The following is a 22,571-nucleotide window of genomic DNA, read 5'->3' on the forward strand; positions in this document are numbered from 1 at the left end:
ACTTCAATTTAGTTCCACCATGAGGTCAAAATTAAATAATTAACAAAATGTCTTACATAACAGTTGTATAAGAACAAGATTGATAATCTGAAAAATAAGTACAAGCTCCAAAAGTTTAACCGTGAATGCATCAATACATTTATTTATCATTTTTTTTACAATTTAAATGAAATATTTTCTATAAAACTAAGGAGAATGATAAATAAATGTATTAATACATCTACGATTGATTTTATGTTTTGCAATTTGTATTTGTTCTCCATATTACTGATCTTGTTTTTGTACTGCTGAAATGTAGGAGATTTCGTTAATTATTTAATTTTGACCTCACGGTGGGACTAAATTAAAACTAAATAAAATTTTTTAGATTTAAAAAGAATATTTTAAACCTTAAAAACTAAAATAAAATTACCTCCAAATGATGTAAGACCAATTTATTACTTTACCTTTAGTTTATTTATTTTAAAAAAATCCCCACAAATTCCCCTTGTTATTCCACCATTATTGTTTTCTAACACTTCTTGCATGTACAAAACAAAAAGTATTATATATCTATATATTGCCATTGCATATACGCTATGTAAAATCAGTTGTGGGCCTAATGCCAATTCTGGTGCATCCTAGTTGATATTGACATATGAGTAATTTTAATTAATTTTATATATGATGACACACCACCATATGTATATATAGATCAGGATCAATGTATAATTTGTCAATAAAGACTCTAAGCTAATTGACTTTCGGCTCTTAATAAATGTTTTAGATTTTAAATTTTGAAAATGAAAAACTTGGAGAACCGGTATATATTATATTCCAGTTAAAAAATTTGTTCTTATATATATAGAGTGTGGACCCAAAAATATAAAAGATTAAGCAGTGGAATATGAAATTGTATTAGTTTGGTCACACTTACCAGTGGCCAAATTGGATTGAGATATCATTTAATTAAGAATGCAACTGGGCCACTTTAATTATTGGATAGGATCATTATATTTTTTAAAAAATAAAATATCGTTTTTGTTCTAACGTTTGGGATAAGTTTTAAAATAGTCCCTAACATTTTAAAAATGATTCAATGTTGTCCTGTCGTTAGGGATCCGTTAGCAAAATTGACAGTGGGACCAAATTGAGACGATTTTGAAACGTTGGGAATTTAAATAAAAAGAAAACGTTAGAAACAAAAACGATACATACAAATAAATTTTAATTTAATTTTATCTTTTAATAATATTAATTTTTTACTGTACGTAATATTCAACTATTTTTAATTACATCTAAATAAATTACACTTAATCACATTATTTTTATTTTAAATAATTTTTTTATAATTTTAAAGAATTTTGATACATTAGAGACAAAATGTATAATTTATATTTTATTATATATATATATATATATGTTATTTTTTTCTTTTTTGCAAGTTTATATACTAGTCATTCTACAAATATTTTATGATAAGTAAAAACCTTTAAGAGTAAAATTATAAAAAAATAATTTATTTAAAGCGAAAGTAATATGATTAAGTGTAATTTACTTAGATGTGATTAAAAAATAATTGAATACCATGTATAGTAAAATATTGATATTATTGAAGGATAAAATTAAAATTTATTTCTATGTATCATTTTTGTCCCAACGTTTTCGTCCTATTTAAGTCCCTAACGTTTCAAAATCGTCTTAATTTTGTCCCGCCGTCAATTTTGTTAACGGATCCCTAACGACAGGACAACATTGAGTCAGTTTTGAAACGTTAGAGACTTAAATAGGACGATTGAAACGTTAGGAACAACTTTGAGACTTACTCCAAACGTTGTGGAAAAAAATAATACTTTACTTTTTTTAAATTATAAAATAATTAATAAACAAGTTAATTAATTGGACATCTAATTGAGAGAGAGAGAGTAATTTGCAAAATTGGCCACACCATCACTCATAGTGTTTTCTACCGGGTTTTTCTTATTACTACAGAGAGATGATAAATAAATAATAATTTTGACAAAAAAAAATAAAAAGAAAAGGGAAAAGCTCATGATGATGATTTGATGAACATGGGTTTGCACATTGCCATGTTCTCACTCTGAAAGTCTGAAGTGTATGATGGTACATAATGTGATTTCACAAAACCCAGAACCATGCATATGCATATAACTTTGTCGTCTAGTAATATTATAGGAGTAGTACTATTTCATATTTTCATTTTATGCCTCGGGAGTTGGGTGAAAATTTCGCGATTTTTATCATATGTCTCAAAATAAATAAACTTTAGGATTACTCAATCATAGCAATATAGAAAGATGAATGATTGGAACTATGTATTTTATTTTATTATCTTATTGTGTGGGTCGTGATACGTGTAATGAATCTAGCTATCTGTTTAGAGAATATTGAGTAATTAAAATTAAAAGACAAAACCTTCTATTAAGCTCTTTTATTTTTCCCTAATAACATTGCAAAAAGATATATAAAAAGAAATGAAAAAGAAAACATATAAAAGGACTTAATACTTTTTTAAACGAAATCCATTTCTATTGTAAAAATCCACCCTCTCCTTGTTTTTTTTTTTTGCATTATTTTTTAGGCTCTTAGGTCACAATCTTCCCATTTTCAAACTACACTTTAGACACTATGACTAAAATTGAAGATATGAACAAAAAGACAGGCTGGCATGAGAGGGAAAAAAGTAGCAAGGAAAAATTTTTTAAGAGGGAAAAAAATGGTGATGTTGGTTAATGAAATGGACATTTTTCCAAATAATACTAAATTCTATGCACAATATTTTAATTACTCTAAGTTTCTTAAAATTATATACATAATAAAAGTTATTGACTAAGGGAAACCAAATAGAGTCTACACCAAGATGGAAAGGAGGAAATGCATGCTTTTAAGTTCTTCTTAGAACATGAAAGGGAAGGGAATTGCACTAAGAAAAAAAAATGCAATCATGATTATATATAATCTTAGATCCTAATTAGGTTTTCCATATCATGCACACTACACGTTTCAAAACTATTTATTAAAATCTCTTCTCAATGTTCCTATTTTTTATATAGTAGTATATTTTTTTATTATTTTTTTCTTAAAAAACGTCAAATTCATTCAAGGTAGAGAAGATAGATTGATATTTTACATGAAATCCCAAAAAGTAAATTAAATGCGTAAAAATAAAAAATGTAATAAAATAGTCTTATTTAATAAAAATTGTGTAAGATTGATTGACTCATCTAAAATCGTAATATAAAAAAATTTTAATAGTTAATTAAATCAAAATTGTAACTACTAAGCCTTTTACAAAAAAAATGCTTAATGTAAAGTGTTTCTAACATAATTGATTAAAGCTTTCAATTTAAATCTCTAACAAATACGTACTTTAGAGCTTTAATGTTTCAAATAATAGTAATAACAACAACAATAATAATAATAATTATAATAATAATATAGTTAATTTGTATCTTAAAAATACATGTTAAGAGTATATTAATAAAGACTCTTAAATTTTAATGCATTAAAATATAAAAAATATTTTTTTAATAATTTGTAGCCAAATATTTTTTTATGGTATTTTTAAGATGTGCTCTTAGAGCATAGGTTATTTGCAAAACTCTAATAATAATACTAGTAGTAATGGTTGTGTTGTTGCTGTTGTTGTACTTAGAAAGTTACACAAGATGTTCAATAATTATATTATTAATAAATAGTATTGAATGTTAATTATTTAATGTCATTCACCAGTGATAATATTATTTTTGTCACAATTATTATTTCTATTCAAGATTCTAAAAATTGAACTAGTAAAATTGATATTAAGATTAAAAAATTTGACCTGAATTTAATTATATTTTAATTGAATATAATAAAATAATATATTTATATATAAAATATTTTTTAGAAAAAAGGAAAATTTATGATTTTTTTAAATTAATAAAAGTATAAACAATTTTATAATGTGGCAGTTGAATTAAAAAAAAAAGAACAGCCTTGCTAACAACACACTTTTTCGGTAAAGACAGAATTTGTGGGTCAAAGTTTTTGAGGAATTGGGATTTAATACAATAAATTGTGTCTGCTTGATTATTTGGGAATAGATTTTGTTAATTTTTTTTTTATTTAAGGAGGTTGTTTATATCCTGGTCTAGAATTTAGTCAAGTTTAAAATGATTAAAAATTTAAAATTTAGTCTATAAAAAAAGAGCCTAGATCACATTTTGAGATCTATCCGATCTCATAAAGGTCGGCTCACGCGACTCTAATATGGCCTTACTTATTTAAAATAAGTAAATTTTAACAATTTTTTTTAATAAAAGAGAATAGTTATCCATCATAAAAAATAAAACTATTTTAAAAAGTGGTTATCAATTTTATTATAAATGCACTAATATTTTTAGAATCTAATCTACTGTAAATATGCTTTAAATCCTTGTAAATTTAAGTATTGAAATTCTTTACAACTCACCTCTTTACGAAAAATTCGGACAACAGTATCTCAACATCAACAGAAGTCAGACGCTGTTTTAAAAAAGAATCTGGACCTCACGTTTAAACTAAAAAACAACTCAATTTTAAATAACTCTCGAAACAAAAATAAATCGTAATTTTTTATTTTTTGATATTTTTTTTAGGTTTCATGTATAAAATATATTGTGAGAATTTACATTTTACTCAAATAAAACAAAAATTTGAGAAAATCTATTCCTGATTTTTTCAATGAAAAAAACACTAATTCACTTGAGAGAGAGAGAGAGAGAAGGATATTTCATTTTAATCCAAAAGCCTGCCTCTAAGTACTATTACACTATACTTTTCCTGTAATACATTCTGTAATCATAGCTCTTTTGATGAACATGGGACCCTAATTAATAAACCCTATTATATTTTACTCCATTCCTGTCATTGCCTTTATCAATGTTAAAATGAGCGTCATTCCACTTTAAAGGAGAATCACACCACATTCAACAATAAAATTGCAAATTTGTTTTGTATATGATGTAAATGTGTCATAAAGCATTTTTATTTAGAAAAAAAAAATTATAGAAATTTCAATTGAAATTAAATAATATTTTATATAGCACCTTAATTTAATTAGTAAAACCATATATATAATCTCGTCTAACATATAATACTCACTCAATGCAATGTCATTGATTTTTGTTTTATGAAAGATGTTAATATTTGATTTCTCTGAATTTTTACAGCTAAAATTCAAACTTAAGACCACTTATTAAAAAAAATAATGTCACTCCTATCAATCATGATAAAATGTAAAACCTTTCTATGCCTATATTTATTTATAATAAATACTATTTTTTTCCTTAACAGTTAATATATAGATCTTTTTATTTTGTTAATTAAAAAATTTTAAATACATAATTAATTAATTAATAATAGAATAAAGTATACTTCTTATTCCTAAGTCTGGCAAAAGTTTCAAAAATACCTCTAAGTTTTATTTTGTTTCAATTTTGTCCTAAAAGTTTTTTATTTGCATCAAATATACTCTCGACAACTAAATTTTCAAAAAAATTAAGACTAATCTAACGATAATGCATGAAAATTATGCTTGATTTGTTTGTGTTGAGAGTTATTCTTATGAAAATGTTGTTGAATTGGTCTTAAATTTTTTTAAAAATGAGCAGTCAGGGATATATTTGATGTAAATCGAAAACTTTTAGGACAAAATTAAAATAAAATAAAATTTAGGGATATTTTTAAAACTTTTGTCAGACTCCAAGGACAAAAAATATACTTTACTTTAATAATAATAATATTTTTATACAAATATTAGAATTATTTGATGTATAAATAGCATTTGCTTAAAAAGTAATATGAGAGTGTTAAAGAAAACTACTTCTCTGGTTGCCTCATTTCAACTACACACACCTTATTAAGCCTTCATTTGTGTCATTTATTTTGACACAATTCATTCACCACTTCCTCTTCAAGAAGAAGAAGAAATGGAGCTTTCTCAACTTGGTTTTCTGGAGGAACTACTACTACTGGCTCCAAGGAGAGTAGAAGAAACATGTTGGAATAATGGTTTCAATGATCTACTCCCTACTACACCTCCTCCTTCTGCTTCTGTTTCTGCTTCTTGGAGCTTTGACTCTCTTGATGATAACCCTTCTTTGAATCCCTCATTTTCTTCATTCTCAACACCTTTAGACCACAGATTTGACTCTTCTTATGCTGCTTCATTTCCATTTCTTGATGCCTTCACAATCCCACCAGAGCTTCATCACTCACCACCACCACTTTTGCCACAACAAGAACACAACCACAACAACCACCACCCTTTGGTGGAAGAAGAAGAAGAAGAGCTTGGATTTCTTGGTAATGATGATAACAATCAGAGCTTGGAAGAGAGGAACAGTGGTAGATGCAAAGTTGAGGAACAACAAGCTCTTGAGGTGCCAGCTGTAGTGTTCAACATGGGAATGTGTGGAGAGAAAAAGGTACCAAAGTCAAAGAAACTTGAAGGGCAGCCCTCAAAGAATCTCATGGCTGAAAGGAGAAGAAGAAAGCGTTTGAATGATCGCCTTTCAATGCTGAGGTCCATAGTCCCTAAGATAAGCAAGGTCTTTCTAAATTCTAAACTTATGTCTCAATCAATTTATAGAAATAAAAGGTTTTGATTTTCTCTAAAACTCTTTCATCTAATAGATGGACAGGACCTCCATTCTAGGAGATACCATAGATTACATGAAAGAGCTTCTAGAAAGGATTGCTAAGTTGCAAGAGGAAACAATGGAAGAGGAGGGAAAGAATCAGATACACCTCTTGGGAATTTCAAAAGAGCTAAAGCCAAATGAAGTAATGTTTAGAAACTCCCCTAAGGTAAACTAAACTAAACTAAACTAAACCCTTCTTAATTTTAGCTTAGTACTAACTACCTCATAACTAAGTAACTGAACAAATTTGTGTGCTGTTATGTTTTTTGTTTTTTGATTTCTTTGCAGTTTGATGTTGAGAGGAGGGACCATGACACAAGGATCAGCATCTGCTGTGCTACAAAGCCAGGGTTGTTGCTGTCAACAGTGAACACTCTAGAAGCACTAGGCCTTGAAATTCACCAATGTGTCATAAGCGGCTTCAATGATTTTTCAATGCAAGCATCTTGCTCAGAGGTTTGTTTTGTACTGTACTCTTTCTTAATTAGTAGCTTAATGCCGATTAAGTTTTTATTCTTCTAACTAATTGCTATATATCATGGTCTTAATTAGGTCGCTGAGGAAAGAAACTGTATTAGCACAGAAGATGTTAAGCAAGCACTATTCAAAAATGCAGGCTATGGTGGAAGATGTGTCTAAAGAGAAGAAAGATGGGGAAGTGCCTATGTAAAAGCACAATTTTCATCTTGTGTAATTTGAGGAATTAGGGTGGTAGTAGTAGAAGTAGTTTCAATGAATGAGGTTCAAATAAGTTGGCTTTGATTGATGATTTCATTTTCATTTTTCATAGCCTTTTTACCCTTTAGTGCAAGCTTCATAATTACATTCCCCTTGTGATAAAAATCCTTTTTTTTCTTTTTTAGTAGCAATTTATGATGAAGGAGGAATTTTTGCCAAACCTATAAGTGCTATCAAGGTCCTGAATTTGCGGCTGCTTTAAAAATCTCGTCTTGTTTTCTAAACAAATAATTGCATGTCAATGTCATTCTGTAACATGCAGTGCCGGCCAAGCAAGAACAATGGGATGATATCATGCAAATACTAATTAATAAGATTCTTGTTTCTGTCAGATTTTCAGATATGTAATTTCTAGCATAGGAGGTGGTGATGTTGGTAATTGAATAGCATAAGAAGCATTTATATTATAGTGTGAATACTTAGTTCACTTAGTTGGTTTTCTGCTGCTTCATGATTTCTCAATAATTGCAAGGTTCTGAACCTAAGTTTAATTGCAATGAAAATTTGTAGGTAGTAAAATTTTGTATTATTTTATTGTTTAGTGCGCTTGAATGAGGTGTAAAATTTGTTACTATCCAAAAATCTATTATTTCAAGTAGTACAAATCAAGAATAATGAGACAGAGTCCGTGACTTGAAAGAAAACTGCTACTTATCAACAAACAGAAAGCAAATCAGACCATCATGCAATGGTAGCCATGGAAGTGTGTGCTTTTGGCTGTTCTCTATCATTATTATTTTTACTAGTTATATTTTCCAAGCATTACATCAACAACAAGAACAAAGAGGTTGGATACAAATCCTAACCCTGGTATTAGTTGAAATAGAATTCATCCTGGTATGAGTTCTTGTCACGAAAGCTTGGTACCAAAAATGATAACAGAATACAAAGCAATAGATCTCATTGCCTGAATGTTATTGAGAAAAGGGATTGTTCCTTTATCATTAACTACAACAACAGTATTGTATCTACAGAAAAAAAAAAAAAAAAAAAAAAAAAAAAAAAAAAAACAGGAAAAATTATTGACTACTAGGCTACAAAGTCTAAAAACTAGATGTCAAATGGCTACTACTATACATTGTCGTCAATGTTTTCCTCATCAGAACAAAAGGTGTTGTCCATGAAATTGACTTGGGACTGTTGAAACTTGTTGATGGCATCTCTAGCTTCAGAAGCCAAGGCAACTTTTGCAGCTTTAACTACATCCCCTTTCTGAATTATTTTTCCAGGTACAGGGATTTGTAATCTTGCAGAATTTGCTATTCTCCTTGCTTCCCTACGACGTAGTTGATTGATGTATTTCTCATGCATTCCCTTGTTCTTCACTTGCTTTAGCACAGGGGGGCTAACAAGATTTGTAACGTGGGAGCCGCTAAATCTTGAAAGGGACTGCTTCTTCTTATGGCTTGAAGATGATGTCTCAGTGCAACTTTGCAGCAACACTTGGTTTTCCTTTTGTTTCGTTGGAGTAGAAAGTGCTGCACTAGGCTGAGAAGCATGGGAAGAAAAATCAATGTTTGGTTCAAGAATGGAAAATATGTCCCCTCTGCGGCCTTGATCGACTTGAAGACGGTGCTGTAACAGCTTCTCAACAGACTTCTGGGTTATGCAGTTCTTTGGTTTGAGAATATTTGGTCTTCTAACCTTCTTATCAGTGGGTTTGAGCAGTTCACTAGCAGAGATTGAGAATTGTTGAATGGGCGATGATTTAACTGTCCTTGCCCTTGATCGAGGAGGCAATTGAGGCGGCGTCATGTGGTCACCATGAATTCTATCAAAGCAATCTTGTTGAGACTTTCCTGGCACCTGCAATAGGGAAGTCAATGATTCACTGAATATAAGAATAAAATATGAAGGCTATAAGCTAGCCATGAAGATCTATCTATCTAACTTGCCATCAACTACCACCATACTGTAAAATTGTAATTCTTTGTAGACATTATACACACAGAAACCTTATCCAACAACTCAATTTTAGAAAACTATTATCAAATTTTTAAAAAGTTAAACCACCATTTACCCACTTCTATCCAGAGCTGTCAAACAACATGCAGGTTCTTAGATGACTTTGATAGCATTATATTTGTTTTTAACTAAAATATGTTTCAGCTGAAAAATTTCATACCTGTAACCCTAATGATAAAATTGAAAACGGAGGAACCAAGCCAACATAAACATATAAGATCTTTGAACTGTTAAGGATCAAAAGAGTGTGAAAAAACGATAAAAAGTATATACCATTTTAGAAACGTTCTTCCAAAAATGGGGGCTTGGTTTCACAGAAAAGAATGCTCTTTGCAGTGCCAATTCTTGTTCCTTGGCCCACCCTTCCGCTGTCTCTTTGCCACGCTTTCTCTTCTTCCTCTTTGCCTTCTCTCCACCTTCATTCTTCCTTACATCAGAAACTTCCACACTCGCAATACCGCAAACCACATGTTTTTTCTCCACCTTCGCCTCGGACACCGAGGGTTTGTCGTTTCTGCTCTCTTTCCCGTCGTTTTGGTACGTCGCAGTAGAGACTTCCCCTTCGACGAATCTGGGAGATCTTCTCAACAGAGTGGTACAACCTCTGGTGTTTCGGGAGCAAGATTCAATTGGCTTTCTCTGATTGGAAGGTTTCTTTGAAGAATCTTTGAGCTTAGAAGCGATGGGTGTTGTGGGGTTGTGGCTGAGGAACCTAGGAGACCTTCGAGGAGTTGTTGGGGGAAGCTGATCGTTGTTTTCTTGAAGGAATCTTGAAGACCTTCGAGGTTGGTGGGTGATTGTGGCATCTTTCTTCTGCGGCATTTCAACGAACACTTGGGTGGCGTTCAATGCTGAGACAAATCAAAAGACCCTCTTCCTCGAGAGGGAAAATAGATTCAAAACTTGAACATTTCCCTCACCCCACCAACAATAAGAAACCACCCACCCGCTATGACATATGGGCTTTCACTTCGGCTGTAACTTATGGGCTTGAAGCCCATTTTCGCTGCTTACAAATTATTTTTGTTGGGCCTATAAACCCAAAATAAAAATGAATTTAAACTAAACTTTAATCAAGTCCCAAAATTAAAAAAAAAATTGATGTACATTTTTTCAGATCAAATTCCACCTTATCCATGCAAAACTTGTTGGCCAACAAAAAAAAATATGCACATTAAATATCGGTTACTAAATTGTTAATTATATTTTTGTGTATATTTATACATATTAATATACATATTTTTAACTAAATAACTAACTATCAAAATAATCAAACTTAGAATAAATGAATAATTATTTTTTTATAGTAAGATAATAAAAAAAATATGAAACACCAAATAAATATTTTTATACAATGATACGATTGAGTTACAAATTATTCAATATTGATTAACTTTTTATTTTCTTACTTTATTAATCTCCTCGTTTTTAGAGGATTTTTTTTCCTTCTTGTTCTCTCCCCCTTATTCCGTTTGCAAAAACGATTGCCAACTAATTAAGTATACCTATCATTTAATTTCCAAACAATTGGTTCAAGACACTCAATGCTCTATGTTAATTTAATTTAACTCCAAACACGTTTTCAATGTTTAAAATAAATAAAAATTTCCGGGAAAAAAAAAAGTAACTAAGGTTTCTGTGTGTGATGCTTTTTATCTTTTTAAGATCACTAGTTGCCAAAACTACCTTCTAGTTCTAGAATCATTTTCCACTCATGCATATAGTTTAATTTTAGTTACAAAGTTAGCATATGACGATTATGTAAGTTTTTAAACCCTATATATTGGAGAGAAATTCTTTTATGTTTTAAGAACTTGTATTGAATGTATCATAGTAGTTACACGAATTCCTCATCTTCCAATTTCTTTATATATTAGATAACCAAAAGCAGCTGATGATGGTATATTAATTAGGGAGCTACTCAGATAAAGACGCCTAAAATATCTTTTTTAAAGATGTTTTTTAATAATTAAAATTTAACACATATAATTAATTAAATCGTGATGTTTTTGTCAAAATTAGGCTAGACAAATTGATTTGAGCAAAAAATGGTAAATCAAATTTTAAATTGGTCTAAATTAATATTATTTTTTTATAGAAAATGACTACAATATCCTATTATAATAAATGACTAAAATACTTCTATTTTATATATATATATATATATATATATATATATATTAATTCTGAAAATTTTAAATTCAAACCTTATGACAACAAAAAAAATAAAAGACTATAATATATATATATATATATATATTATAGGAGTATTTTAATTATTTTCTATAATAAAGGTATTGTAGTAATTTTTTATAAAAAATTATATTAATTTAGATCAATTTAAAATTTGATTTACCATTTTTTCGTTCAAATCAATTTGTCTAGCCTAATTTTGACAAAAATAATACGATTTAATCAATTATATGTGTTAAATTTTAATTATTAAAAAATATTTTTAAAAAAGATGTTTTAGGCCTCTTTATCTTAGTAATTCCCTATTAATTAACTAAATAATTAAAGAAGAGTATTAATCTCATTAATTACTTGATTAGATAGTTGAAAAATATAGCGGCCATGCAACAAAGGTGTACCATATGAATTAGCCAACTTAATTAATATATACTAAATTCTTAGCTATATACTTATCTATTCGATTATCATCATGAAGATCGAGGAGGAACAAATTAAATTGAATGAAGAATAGAAAACCAATACTGAATTGATGTAGCAGTGTAAAATCTTATTATTAGATATTTTTCTTATGGTGTGGAGTTTGAGCTTAAAATATGAGAAGGGTAATAAAAAGAAAAAATATATATATATATATATATATATATATATATATATATATATAGAACGCATATTAAAACGGATAGCTACTAAAGATTGATTCGGATGGATAAGTTCCTAATAATAATAAGATTCAATTCGAATCTTAAAGGAAAAAAAAAATAAAGGATTAATAAAAAGAAATCACTAATAGAAAGATATGGAAGGGATAATATAAAGTTAATATGATAAATAAAGCCATTGATGCACATTGTTAAAGGTAGTTCAATGACCACCCAAAAACACTATAATATATGTAGTAAGTTTCTGACTCAGCGATGCATGACATACATCTTAACCTAATTCCAGTCTTTTTTTGCCTCCCACTTTTTTCCTAAAACCAATCCTAGATATGCTTTTTAATTAAGAATTTTTAGCAGTAAGTACTTAAAAAAATCGAATTAAAGATTTAAAAGTAAGGTATATATCCACTTGCCACACTTTCCCGTCGGAAGCACTTAAATAGTTTCAATATTCAAAAAGTGATTCGTTCGGCATTTCTCTCTTCCTTCCTTCCTTCCTTCCTATGTGCTGATGATGAAAGACAAATGGCAAATATAGTGGAATACAATAATTTCTCTCTGGAAAACAAAATAATGAAAAGGGAAATTATTATTATTATTATTATTATTATTATTATTATTATTATTATTCCTAACTAGAGCGGAAAACAAAGTGTATGGTATTTAATTATTGCAAAGGAAGAAAGTGTATATTTTAAAATATATTTTTTTCTTACAATAATTAAATAACATATAATTTAGTTAATTTTATTAAAATATTCTTTAATAATTATTATTATTAATATTATAATTATATATATTAGTAATAATAATATAAAATATATATTTATTATTAATATAATAAATTTAATTTATTTTAATATCTTAACTATAAAATATTTGACTTAAAAAATTTTTATGATTAATGATAAAATCTTAAAAATAAATAAAACTTATTACTTTTGACATTTAATATATTATATTATTATTATTATTACTATTACATATTATAAAATATTTTAATTTTTAAAAAAAATATTTTTTTCTGTTATTTTTATTTTGTTATTATAAATTTGTGACACATTAAAAAATAAAAAAAATATTTTTTTAACAATTTAATAATATTTAAACAAGTTCTAAGAATTTTTTGAGATATTAAAGAATTTGATTAAATTATTCAATATAATATTTATTCATATCTTAATAATTATTATTTATAACAAATAATTTTACGTGAAAAATCAGGTATATGATACGAATATGTGGTAGAGAGGGAAGGTTGTGGAATGTGGAGTGGGAAACAATAACAAATATAATCATATGAAGCGAAGCAAAAAGAGTCGAGGCAGTTGATGATGAAAACGTGGAACATAATATAATAACGTGATGAAAAGAAGCAAGTGCGTAATTTTATTAAAATTTTGTCAGTATTTAATTAATAAAAAAATAATTTTATATTATTAAATATATTAATAATAATTAATTAATAACTATAAATAATAAAATTTGTTATTTTTAACATTTTTTTTTGTTAAGTTTAAGTTAATTTTAGATTTTATAAATAATGATAAATATTTATTGAGTTAAAAGTTTAATATTATTTAGTGTGGTTTTATTATTATAGGTCCATTATTTAGTTTCACAGTCCAAGACTAATATATGTCTCAATCATGTAAAGAGTTGATACTCCTCATAGTACCGTTCAGTAATTAAATGATTATGTATTTGCTAAAAAAAAAATAAAGACTGTTGGAATAATAAAAAAAAACAACAACTATGCAAAAATAGGTGTGACTCTATTATAACAAGAAGGATACAAAGACATTTTTATTATCTCAAAAACATTAGCAGAATAACATTCGATTAGTGGGTAAACAAAACACAAAATTGATAAATAGCAATAACAGGGGTTATGGAGAAGAATGAAAAAAAAATAATAAATACATGCCAAAGAAAAAAGCAAAGAAAAAAACTACAGAGATAGTGGATAGGCTTCTCATCTAGCAAAAGTAGTGAAATATGATGAAGATGGACTACATGCTAGTTGTGACAGCTCTAACGGACAACAAGGACAAATAAAAGGAAGAAGCGACAATGAAGGCAAACAGAAGACATATAAGGAGCTTCACTCCATCATTTCACAATAAGAAAAAGAGAGCACACACACAACACCATCTCAAACATTGAGTTGAAATCTTTTTCTTCTACTCAAATTTAATTTCTAATTTTCATTGTTATGACTGTCTTGAGTCATTTTCTGTTTTGAGAAAAGGTTAATTATGTGAGGTTGAAAAGTCTAGAGAGAAAAGGTAAGAGTAATGCATAATAGTCACTGCTTTCTGATGTAATTGAATTGTTGAACTATAACTAGTTCCCCTTGCCAAGTTGGGTTAGCACTTGGTGAGTTTTGAATCTGTTAGGATTTTCCTTTTAAGTTGGGAAAGCACTTTGGATATGTGTGGGTGAAGGAATTATAAATAATTCCTAAAAATTTTAAGATAGGAATATCATATTTTCATATTTGGTTCAAAATTTAAAAAGTTATTTATAAGTTTGATTTTCAGAAATCAAAATACCATCATTTTAATTTTCACCTTTCCCTTGAGTATCTTTGATTTCCATGAAAATGAAATATTTATAACAAAGTAATATTCGAACCACACACACCCTTTGGATAGCTAAGTTTTGGTGAATAAAGTTTAAGGATAGATACTAGTTGAACTAAGAAGAAATTCAATAGTATTGGTGAATGTAATAATTGGATTATAGTAAAAATTCCACCATAATTTGTGGTGGAGATTGAACGTAGGATTCATGACACTAAGAATTCGAATCAGAATACATGCTGACATTTTTCTTCTATTCCCTACTTTTTACTTATTCTACATATGAGACAAAATAAAATAATCTCTTATAACTTAATCTGCTATTAAAACAAAATTTAAAAATTTAAATTTTAAGCCAACTTGATTCAACCTTCTTTTCAAGTTCAAGTAGAACCATCATCTCTAATATTATTAATTTATTATCACGGAGGAGGAATGGTACACATAAATGGTACTATACACAGGAACAGAACCAGGGGCTCTCTGGCTCTCTCTGTCTTTATGGGCCACCTACCATACTAACTCAATGTTACTTCATTTCATATTTCTTACCTAAGTTTCTTTCATTATCCGAAGGCTTTTCAATATACTACTTGATTTCTTTTATACTCAATAGCCATCAAGGGATGTCCATGATTATTATCGTTGGCCATGAATTATTGATGAGATTATAGTGACCATAAGAAGCCAAAAATTAGATAAAATCATCTTATATTATCACCGTGAATTGAGGTCAATCCACACTTAATTATATTTATTATACTTATGATTATAGCATTGCAGATATTATCTCTGAAAATGACGTATGTTATTAACAAATGAAGTTAAGAGTTAAAAAAAATTAGAGTTGAATTCAAATTTAATGAAATAATATATTTTATATAATATATATTTTTTAAGAAATTCTTTTAAAAAAGGTTATTACTTTTTTAACTTATTTTTCATTAAAAACAAACTGATTGAATCGATTTTTTTTTCTAAATTAAACTAATTAATTTCTAAAAACTCTTGGTTTGATTCTCAAAACCATGGATATCACCTTGTGAATTATGGTCATCAAATTGCATGAGGCATTTTTTTTTGTTTGAAACTTAAAATTATATAAGGTCATTGTGATATATCCTAATGTGATGACTATACATTGGGGTAAATTTAGAGGTGAGTGATGATTGAGAATTTTAATTCGGTTTTCTAATTATTTTCTTAATGCTTAAGTAAATAAACATTTATATTTTTTGTTTTCTGAAAAAAAAATAACATAATACTTCTTTATATGAAAATTTAGAAGATAAGCTAGTACTCAATTATTATTTGTTTAGATAAATGAGTATTAAACACAGTTTGTGGTTAAGGTAACAATTGAGAACCAAAAGTGAGCTAATAAATACACGAATAATGAAGTATTTTGCATGAACATTTTTATAATGAAAAGCAAAAGGAAATTGTTCTTGCAAGTTGTAACATGTATGTGAGAAAAAAAAAAAAAAGAGTAAATGCAAGAAGATTCACGTTGTAAAGGAACAGTGAAATTAGGTCATGAGATGCCTTTTTGTTTGGTTTGGGGCAAAGGGGTCCCCTGTTTGAAAATATTTCTTTTGGGGTTCATCATGTCTTCCAACAACTTTTCTCTTTCGTATCTTAATTCATTCAAAGTTTGTGAGATACCAGGGTGGACAACATTCCCCCACTATGTCATAAAAACTCGTATTCATAGAAAATTAATTTTTATTTAGTTAATATTAATTAATTTTAAAATTTAAATTTATAATTTGAAATTTAAAATTTAAAACAAAAAAAAAAGTTGATTCTCTACAGATTTTAGTATTATTTAGTATTATTAATAAATACTAAATAAGACATAATTGTTTTGACTAATATTTTTTAGATTTTGATCCTCTAAAGTTTGAATTTTACTTTAGAGATTAAAGTGTGATATTTCATTATTTATTTCATAGGTGGGATCAAGAATAATTATGAAAGAGAAACTATTTAAGAGTAAATCACACTTTATTCTCTAAAATAAAATTCAAAATTTAAAAGATCAAAATTTATATTTTTTATTTTCAAATATTTTTTTAGTTGTGTTACCTAGATTATTTCTTTATCAATAATAGGTTTACCATTGTAATTATTTTTTATGTACTCTCACTAAAAAATAATTACAATGATAAACCTATTCTTGATAAAGAAATAATCTAGGTAACAAGTTGTTTTTTTTTATCTTTCTAGTATTACAGTATTATTATATACATTTCATGTGGTGGCCCCTTTAATTTTCCTTGGGACCAACACAACATAGCATAGCATAGCCAATGGAATACTAGATACGTGATCATATACACAATTTCACATTTCTATTCCTGAAACTAAGCCGAGATTGTTAAGTTTGTTCCATTTTTGTTTTTAGCCTCTCTAAGGCAATCGTTAGCCTTACACAATTTATGAAGAGCTGTGCTTGACATTTGTTGTGTCATAACGTACGTAATGAATTATGTACAATACAATAATCTTTATTACAAACTATACCTAATTACCTATTCATTTAAGGCATTGTCATCCATTTAAATACGTAGATTGATTATATAAGTTTCTTATACTATAGTTTATATTGCGTTATCATTTATTCCGTAAGTTATTATAGTCAATTCTTTGTATAACTATTTAAATAATTGTTTAGACACCTAAATTTAATTTAATTAGTGCATGAAGAAAGACGCAATGTTGCACTTACATGCATGATACTTTCAATTATTCGTACATGCGTGCATATTTTCAATTATCAGATAAAGAATAATTTTACTAAGATATGGAATTTGTCCTGTATTCTAATTTCTAATCCTTAGTCACATTTATATAATAGAACCTATGTGTAATTTTCACATCAAGTTATCAACTAGCTAGTATATTTTATAGGATATTTCTTTATTATTCATTTATTCTAGCCAGAGAACCTTTAAGTTTTTTTCCATTGTTTAATTATTTAGGTACAAAATGGCATATTCTTGTAGCACAAATAATACTTGTCATAGAGCTTCGTACGTGGTGGCCAAAAAGTAAAAAAGAAAAAGAGAAATAAAGAACATTACCCCAAGATTGCACATTGCATGCCACTGTTTTTTCAAGAGATAAAAAGTGAATGCGCATCTCTTTGATTCAAGTGCTATATATATACTATAGGAAATATTTCAACTGTACTCAGAGTACTGGTGCACCAGTTGTTTTAACCGTTGATCTGAATTATAAAAAATATATATAATATATATTAATTAAAATTAATGGTTAAAACAACTGGTACACTGGTGCTCTCCGGTGCACTTGAAATGTTTCCTATACTATATAGTGTGACATAAAGAAACTTTCCAATGAAGACAATTTTAGTTTCATAAACTTGCTTCCATTAATCAAGGTGGGGTTAGTTGGTGAAAGCAAAATTGATAGTGATCTTATTAGTTAGAGGACATCAATTTGTAATTTGCATCAACGAAGAAAATGATAATTATAACATAAATATCGAATCAAATGAAAAAAAAAATGGTCATAATTAATCTACGAATTGACCTTCTACCTCCTCTTCTTTACCTTTTTCTTAGTTCTTCATCACAGAAATTGTTACAACTACATACCACATGTATATACATACATCTATACAAAAAGAAAATTAAGTACCGAATTTGCCCTTCTATTTTCATTTCTGTTAGTTTCTAGGATTTTGCGAAAAAAATACATCTGAATTAATTAGTTCAGATGTACATTATTCGCAAAATCTTAAAAGATAAAAACTGAAAACGAAAGTAAAAGAAAGCTTAAATTAAGAGGAAGAATTATAGTTAATTGATTTAATAGAAAGGCACCGGAAGGCGCGGTGGTTTGGGCGGCGGGTGTTGGACGGTGACAAGGATGTTTTCCGGATGGGAAGGCTGGCAGGGACATGGCATGGCTATGAATTTGGGAAGCAGATCCCCCGGCATCAAGACCGGCAAGCTGTCCCCTTTGCTCTGCATAAATTGAAATAAATCAGTTAATAGTTAACAGAGAGGTGACAGAGATGGAGTTTTGGAATATGTATGTACCGTGCAGATGAGGTTCGGTTTAATGGGGGATAGGGAAGGATGAGAGGGGGAGGAAGAGGAGGAGGGTGTAGATTGAGATTGACGGAAGGAGCGGAGTTTGTCCCAATGGTAGCAACATGAGAAGATTCCGCTTAGGCTGAATATGATTATTAAGAGCAGTGCTGTCCCCAACGGGAATCCCAGCGACGGTCGAGATGCGTCTCCGCCGTGTACGTGTGGCGGCGCCGAGTAATTGTTACTCTCCATATACTCTCGTTTGTATTTGAACTCGTAGTGGCTCCAATTACACTCATGTATGGAAGTGACAAAGTGAATGCAGGGTGTTGTAGTTGGATGCATTATATATATATAGCGTGTGGGAAATTAAATTGAACTTGAGATATTTTTATTGAGTAGTTATTCATGTATCGTAAATTCAATTTTTAAACCTACTATTCTTTGTGTGACTCTTTATCTAATATCTAATATGATTAAACAATAACTTAAATAAAATAAATAACGTGATTACTGATTAGAGAGATTATTAATTAATTAATAATTAGGTGGGTTAAGTGTGAGTGTGTAAGGTACAACAAATAAAAGTGAGGCTTACGTGATGGGGCATGGTACGGGTACGGAAGGAAAGAAGGGGGGATTAGGTTATGAGGTATGAGTCATGAGGATGAGGGTGCATGGGTCCCACACTAATACCTGGCTCTTATGAGAGCATGGCTATGGCCAATGCATCTCTTAGCAGCTATCAAAGGCTGCTGTGAACTCACCTCACATGCGCGCACCTTAATTTGCGCCTAGTACACAAATTAGTACATTATCGTCATCAACGGCTGCTGTGCTGAGCTGGACTCAACAAATTAAACAATTAATTTGCATGCTCCATTGATAATGTATTTAATTCCATCACAATTCTCTCCGATAGTTACGCCTTAATTAATCACTACAATGGTACACTTCATTATCTTGTTCTCCAATTCTTCGTAACAACAGCTACAGTTTGATTACGCCATTTCCAAACATGACCTTGTCCTTCTTAATTATTGCTTAAGGCTCGCCGGAATAGATTTAAATTATGTAAACTATCAAAAATATATTCGATTAAATAATAAAAAAATATACAAAAATATTTCATTGTGATAAGAGATATGTTACTAAAAAAATGTGGCGTGATTTATTTGTCAAAGTCTCATTTATTACATAAATTTTTTTTTTTGTCATATCATTCTTTTTTACTAATATAGAACATCTTAGTTCACACACACACATATATACACACACATATATATATTTGTCATGTTTTTAAATTATTTAAAAATATTTTTATTAATAATAAAATTTAAAAATATTTTTGTTAATAACAAAATATTTTTATGCAATGTGACTAATAATTGTCATTATTTTTGCTAACGATTAGTGCAGTAAAAAAGAAGAAAAAGGAGAAGAAAAGAAACAAAAATAACATCAGGTAATAACTAATAAGGAAGATGAACTAACAGGAAAATGACTTCATGTGCGTTGTTCAAAGGATTCTAGTACACTTTTTTTTGCCAAGTGATCAACGACACTGTATGCATTTCTCTGAATGACTGTATGATAACTCCCATGATCAACGACTACTTATTTTGTCTTATTTTAATTCTTTAGGTAAAGAAAAAAAATCGTAATTGTAGTCAAAGTTAGAAATATAATTATTTATATAAATTTTTTTATTAACTTAAATTTTTAAAAAAAATAATTTCATAATCTTGTATCAAAATTTTTATAATCGAAATATTTAAAATTCGGTCTTTGTTATTTTTAAAAGAGAAAAAATAATATAAGATAAAATAATAAAAAATATATAAATATTCAAGTAAATTCAAAAAATACTTTTATTTAAAAAAATCTTAAAATATAACTATTTATGTGTCTTTTTTTATTAGTTTAAACTTTCGGATAAAATAATTTTATAATAGTAATCATAGTAGTTCAAACGATTTTTTAATTAGAAAAAAATATATTAAAAAATAATTTTTTTATTTAAATCAGAAAATAAAATAAAATAAAATATTTAGAATAAAAATAAAATATTTTAAACGTTTTGGGTATAAAATTAAGCTTTAATCAAAATATTATAGATTAAAATAATATTGTATTATAAATAATCTTTCAACTTATATGACTAGAAAAATAAAAGCTTAATTAACAATAGTAATACTAATACTAAATAATAAGCACTGAAACACTGGTGTTTAGGAGTTAGGGCAGATAACATCGTCAGTTAACAAACGATTTTTAGAGAGTTTGTGGTTAGTACACTATTTTAAACAGATTAATAATATATGTGAGGTAGGTAATGTCCAATTCTTATAAACTACGATTTTTATTTTTAATATGGAAGAGAGGTTGGTGTGTTGCAGCGTTATAGAGAGCACAAAAATTTTATCTGTATGTGATTTTAGGGGAACACAATTCAGACAACGAAGGATCCATTTTCTTTTATATCAACTCACATATTTAAAAAAATATTTTTTTATACCAATTCAAAAGGTCTATTTTCTTTGTATTAAAAAAAAAAAACTAATCGAATGGTCCGATTAGTTAACTGTAAATTTTAAATTTTCTCCCTCTCATAACTCAGACCATTCGATTTGATAATCCAATTTTTTTTAACAAAATTCGAATGATCCAATTTCTTCTGTCTCATATTCATGTATAGCATCTCCATTCTATACATCAATACATAACACACACGCATGACATATCTAAATTTTTTAGCCTACAAACTACATGTGATGCAATAGTATCTCTAAAATAATGTATAGTAGTATGTATGCATTTGTAATTAAAGAATGACAATAACGTTATTGTGATTAACAATAATAGTAAGAACTAAGAAACTAAAGAATTAAGCGACCGATCGAAGGGAACAACGAACATGAGTTATTATTGACAATATAGATAAGTTGATAGGTATGGACACTGTCCCTTTCCCATCACTGGATATGCCGTGTACAGTTCATATACTCCTAACTCCTCTAATGGCTGCTTCACCAACTTGCATTTATTTATTTATTTTTTTATTTTTTTAAGAAAAAAGTTAGTGTAAAACGAATTCACAAAGAATGCACTTTAGCACGCTGAAAAATTAAAGAATTATTCTTATTTGTATAGTCATTTTTTAAAATAATGAATAATGCTATAATTAATTTATATTTAGATATTTTATTTGAAAAAGTGATTTTAACATAATCTATTATATTTAAAATCTATAAAAGAATTATTTTTAAGTAGTATAATTACAAAAAATAGATGTCAAATAAATTTTTATGTTATTATTATTTAATATTTAATACTCGATATCAAATTGGTAAAATCAATTTAACTCAAAATAAATTTTTTTCTTATAATCATAATTTTCTGGATATTACTTTCGTGTATAAGCTATTTTCAACTTAAAATTATTAGTTTTTATTGTAATCTATTTTTACATTTTGGACTTAAACATGATTAATTTTTAATAATTTATTGTGGTTGATATATCATAACAAAAATTTCCTAACGTTCTCCTAAATAAAGCTAAATAATATTTATATAATAATTTAGAAAAATTTTAGGAGAATTTATAAAACGAAAAGTGAGACGATTCATTGTAGTTTGGAAAAAATATTGTTAGATACTAATTATTTATGTATTTTTATTTAATAAATTAAATTTTTGAGA

At 28.0% G+C, this 22,571-nt stretch overlaps 2 protein-coding genes and 1 long non-coding RNA gene across 3 annotated transcripts; 2 read left to right on the plus strand and 1 right to left on the minus strand.

Annotated features, from left to right (window-relative positions):
* The first annotated feature begins 5,809 nt into the window (after nucleotides 1–5,809).
* Nucleotides 5,810–7,734, plus strand: LOC112747381 (transcription factor bHLH93-like). Its single transcript, XM_025795362.3, has 4 exons — nucleotides 5,810–6,572; nucleotides 6,658–6,831; nucleotides 6,954–7,121; nucleotides 7,218–7,734. The coding sequence occupies exons 1-4, from the start codon at nucleotides 5,952–5,954 to the stop codon at nucleotides 7,302–7,304; spliced, it is 1,050 nt and encodes a 349-aa protein (XP_025651147.1). The 5' UTR covers nucleotides 5,810–5,951; the 3' UTR covers nucleotides 7,305–7,734.
* A 599-nt stretch (nucleotides 7,735–8,333) lies between these two features.
* LOC140179571 (uncharacterized) lies at nucleotides 8,334–9,384 on the plus strand. The gene is made up of 2 exons (XR_011873092.1): nucleotides 8,334–8,632; nucleotides 8,739–9,384. It is a non-coding gene; the product is annotated as an uncharacterized lncRNA (long non-coding RNA).
* Nucleotides 8,475–10,298, minus strand: LOC112747380 (uncharacterized). Its single transcript, XM_025795361.3, has 2 exons — nucleotides 9,642–10,298; nucleotides 8,475–9,209 (listed from the first exon to the last, which is right to left on the minus strand). Exons 1-2 carry the CDS (start codon nucleotides 10,188–10,190, stop codon nucleotides 8,475–8,477), a joined length of 1,284 nt encoding a protein of 427 aa, XP_025651146.1. The 5' UTR covers nucleotides 10,191–10,298.
* Nucleotides 10,299–22,571: the final 12,273 nt, after the last annotated feature.

The sequence above is a fragment of the Arachis hypogaea genome, chromosome 15 (genome assembly GCF_003086295.3).
Source record: "Arachis hypogaea cultivar Tifrunner chromosome 15, arahy.Tifrunner.gnm2.J5K5, whole genome shotgun sequence".
In the NCBI taxonomy this organism is placed as follows: Eukaryota; Viridiplantae; Streptophyta; class Magnoliopsida; order Fabales; family Fabaceae; genus Arachis; species Arachis hypogaea.

Coding starts and splice junctions, on each gene's coding strand:
- LOC112747381 (XM_025795362.3), top strand. CDS start 5,952: ATGGAGCTTTCTCAACTTGGTTTTCTGGAGGAACTACTACTACTGGCT. Junction 6,573..6,657: donor TAGTCCCTAAGATAAGCAAG/GTCTTTCTAAAT, acceptor TTCATCTAATAG/ATGGACAGGACCTCCATTCT. Junction 7,122..7,217: donor TGCAAGCATCTTGCTCAGAG/GTTTGTTTTGTA, acceptor GGTCTTAATTAG/GTCGCTGAGGAAAGAAACTG.
- LOC112747380 (XM_025795361.3), bottom strand. CDS start 10,190: ATGCCGCAGAAGAAAGATGCCACAATCACCCACCAACCTCGAAGGTCT. Junction 9,210..9,641: donor GGAAGAACGTTTCTAAAATG/GTATATACTTTT, acceptor TCCCTATTGCAG/GTGCCAGGAAAGTCTCAACA.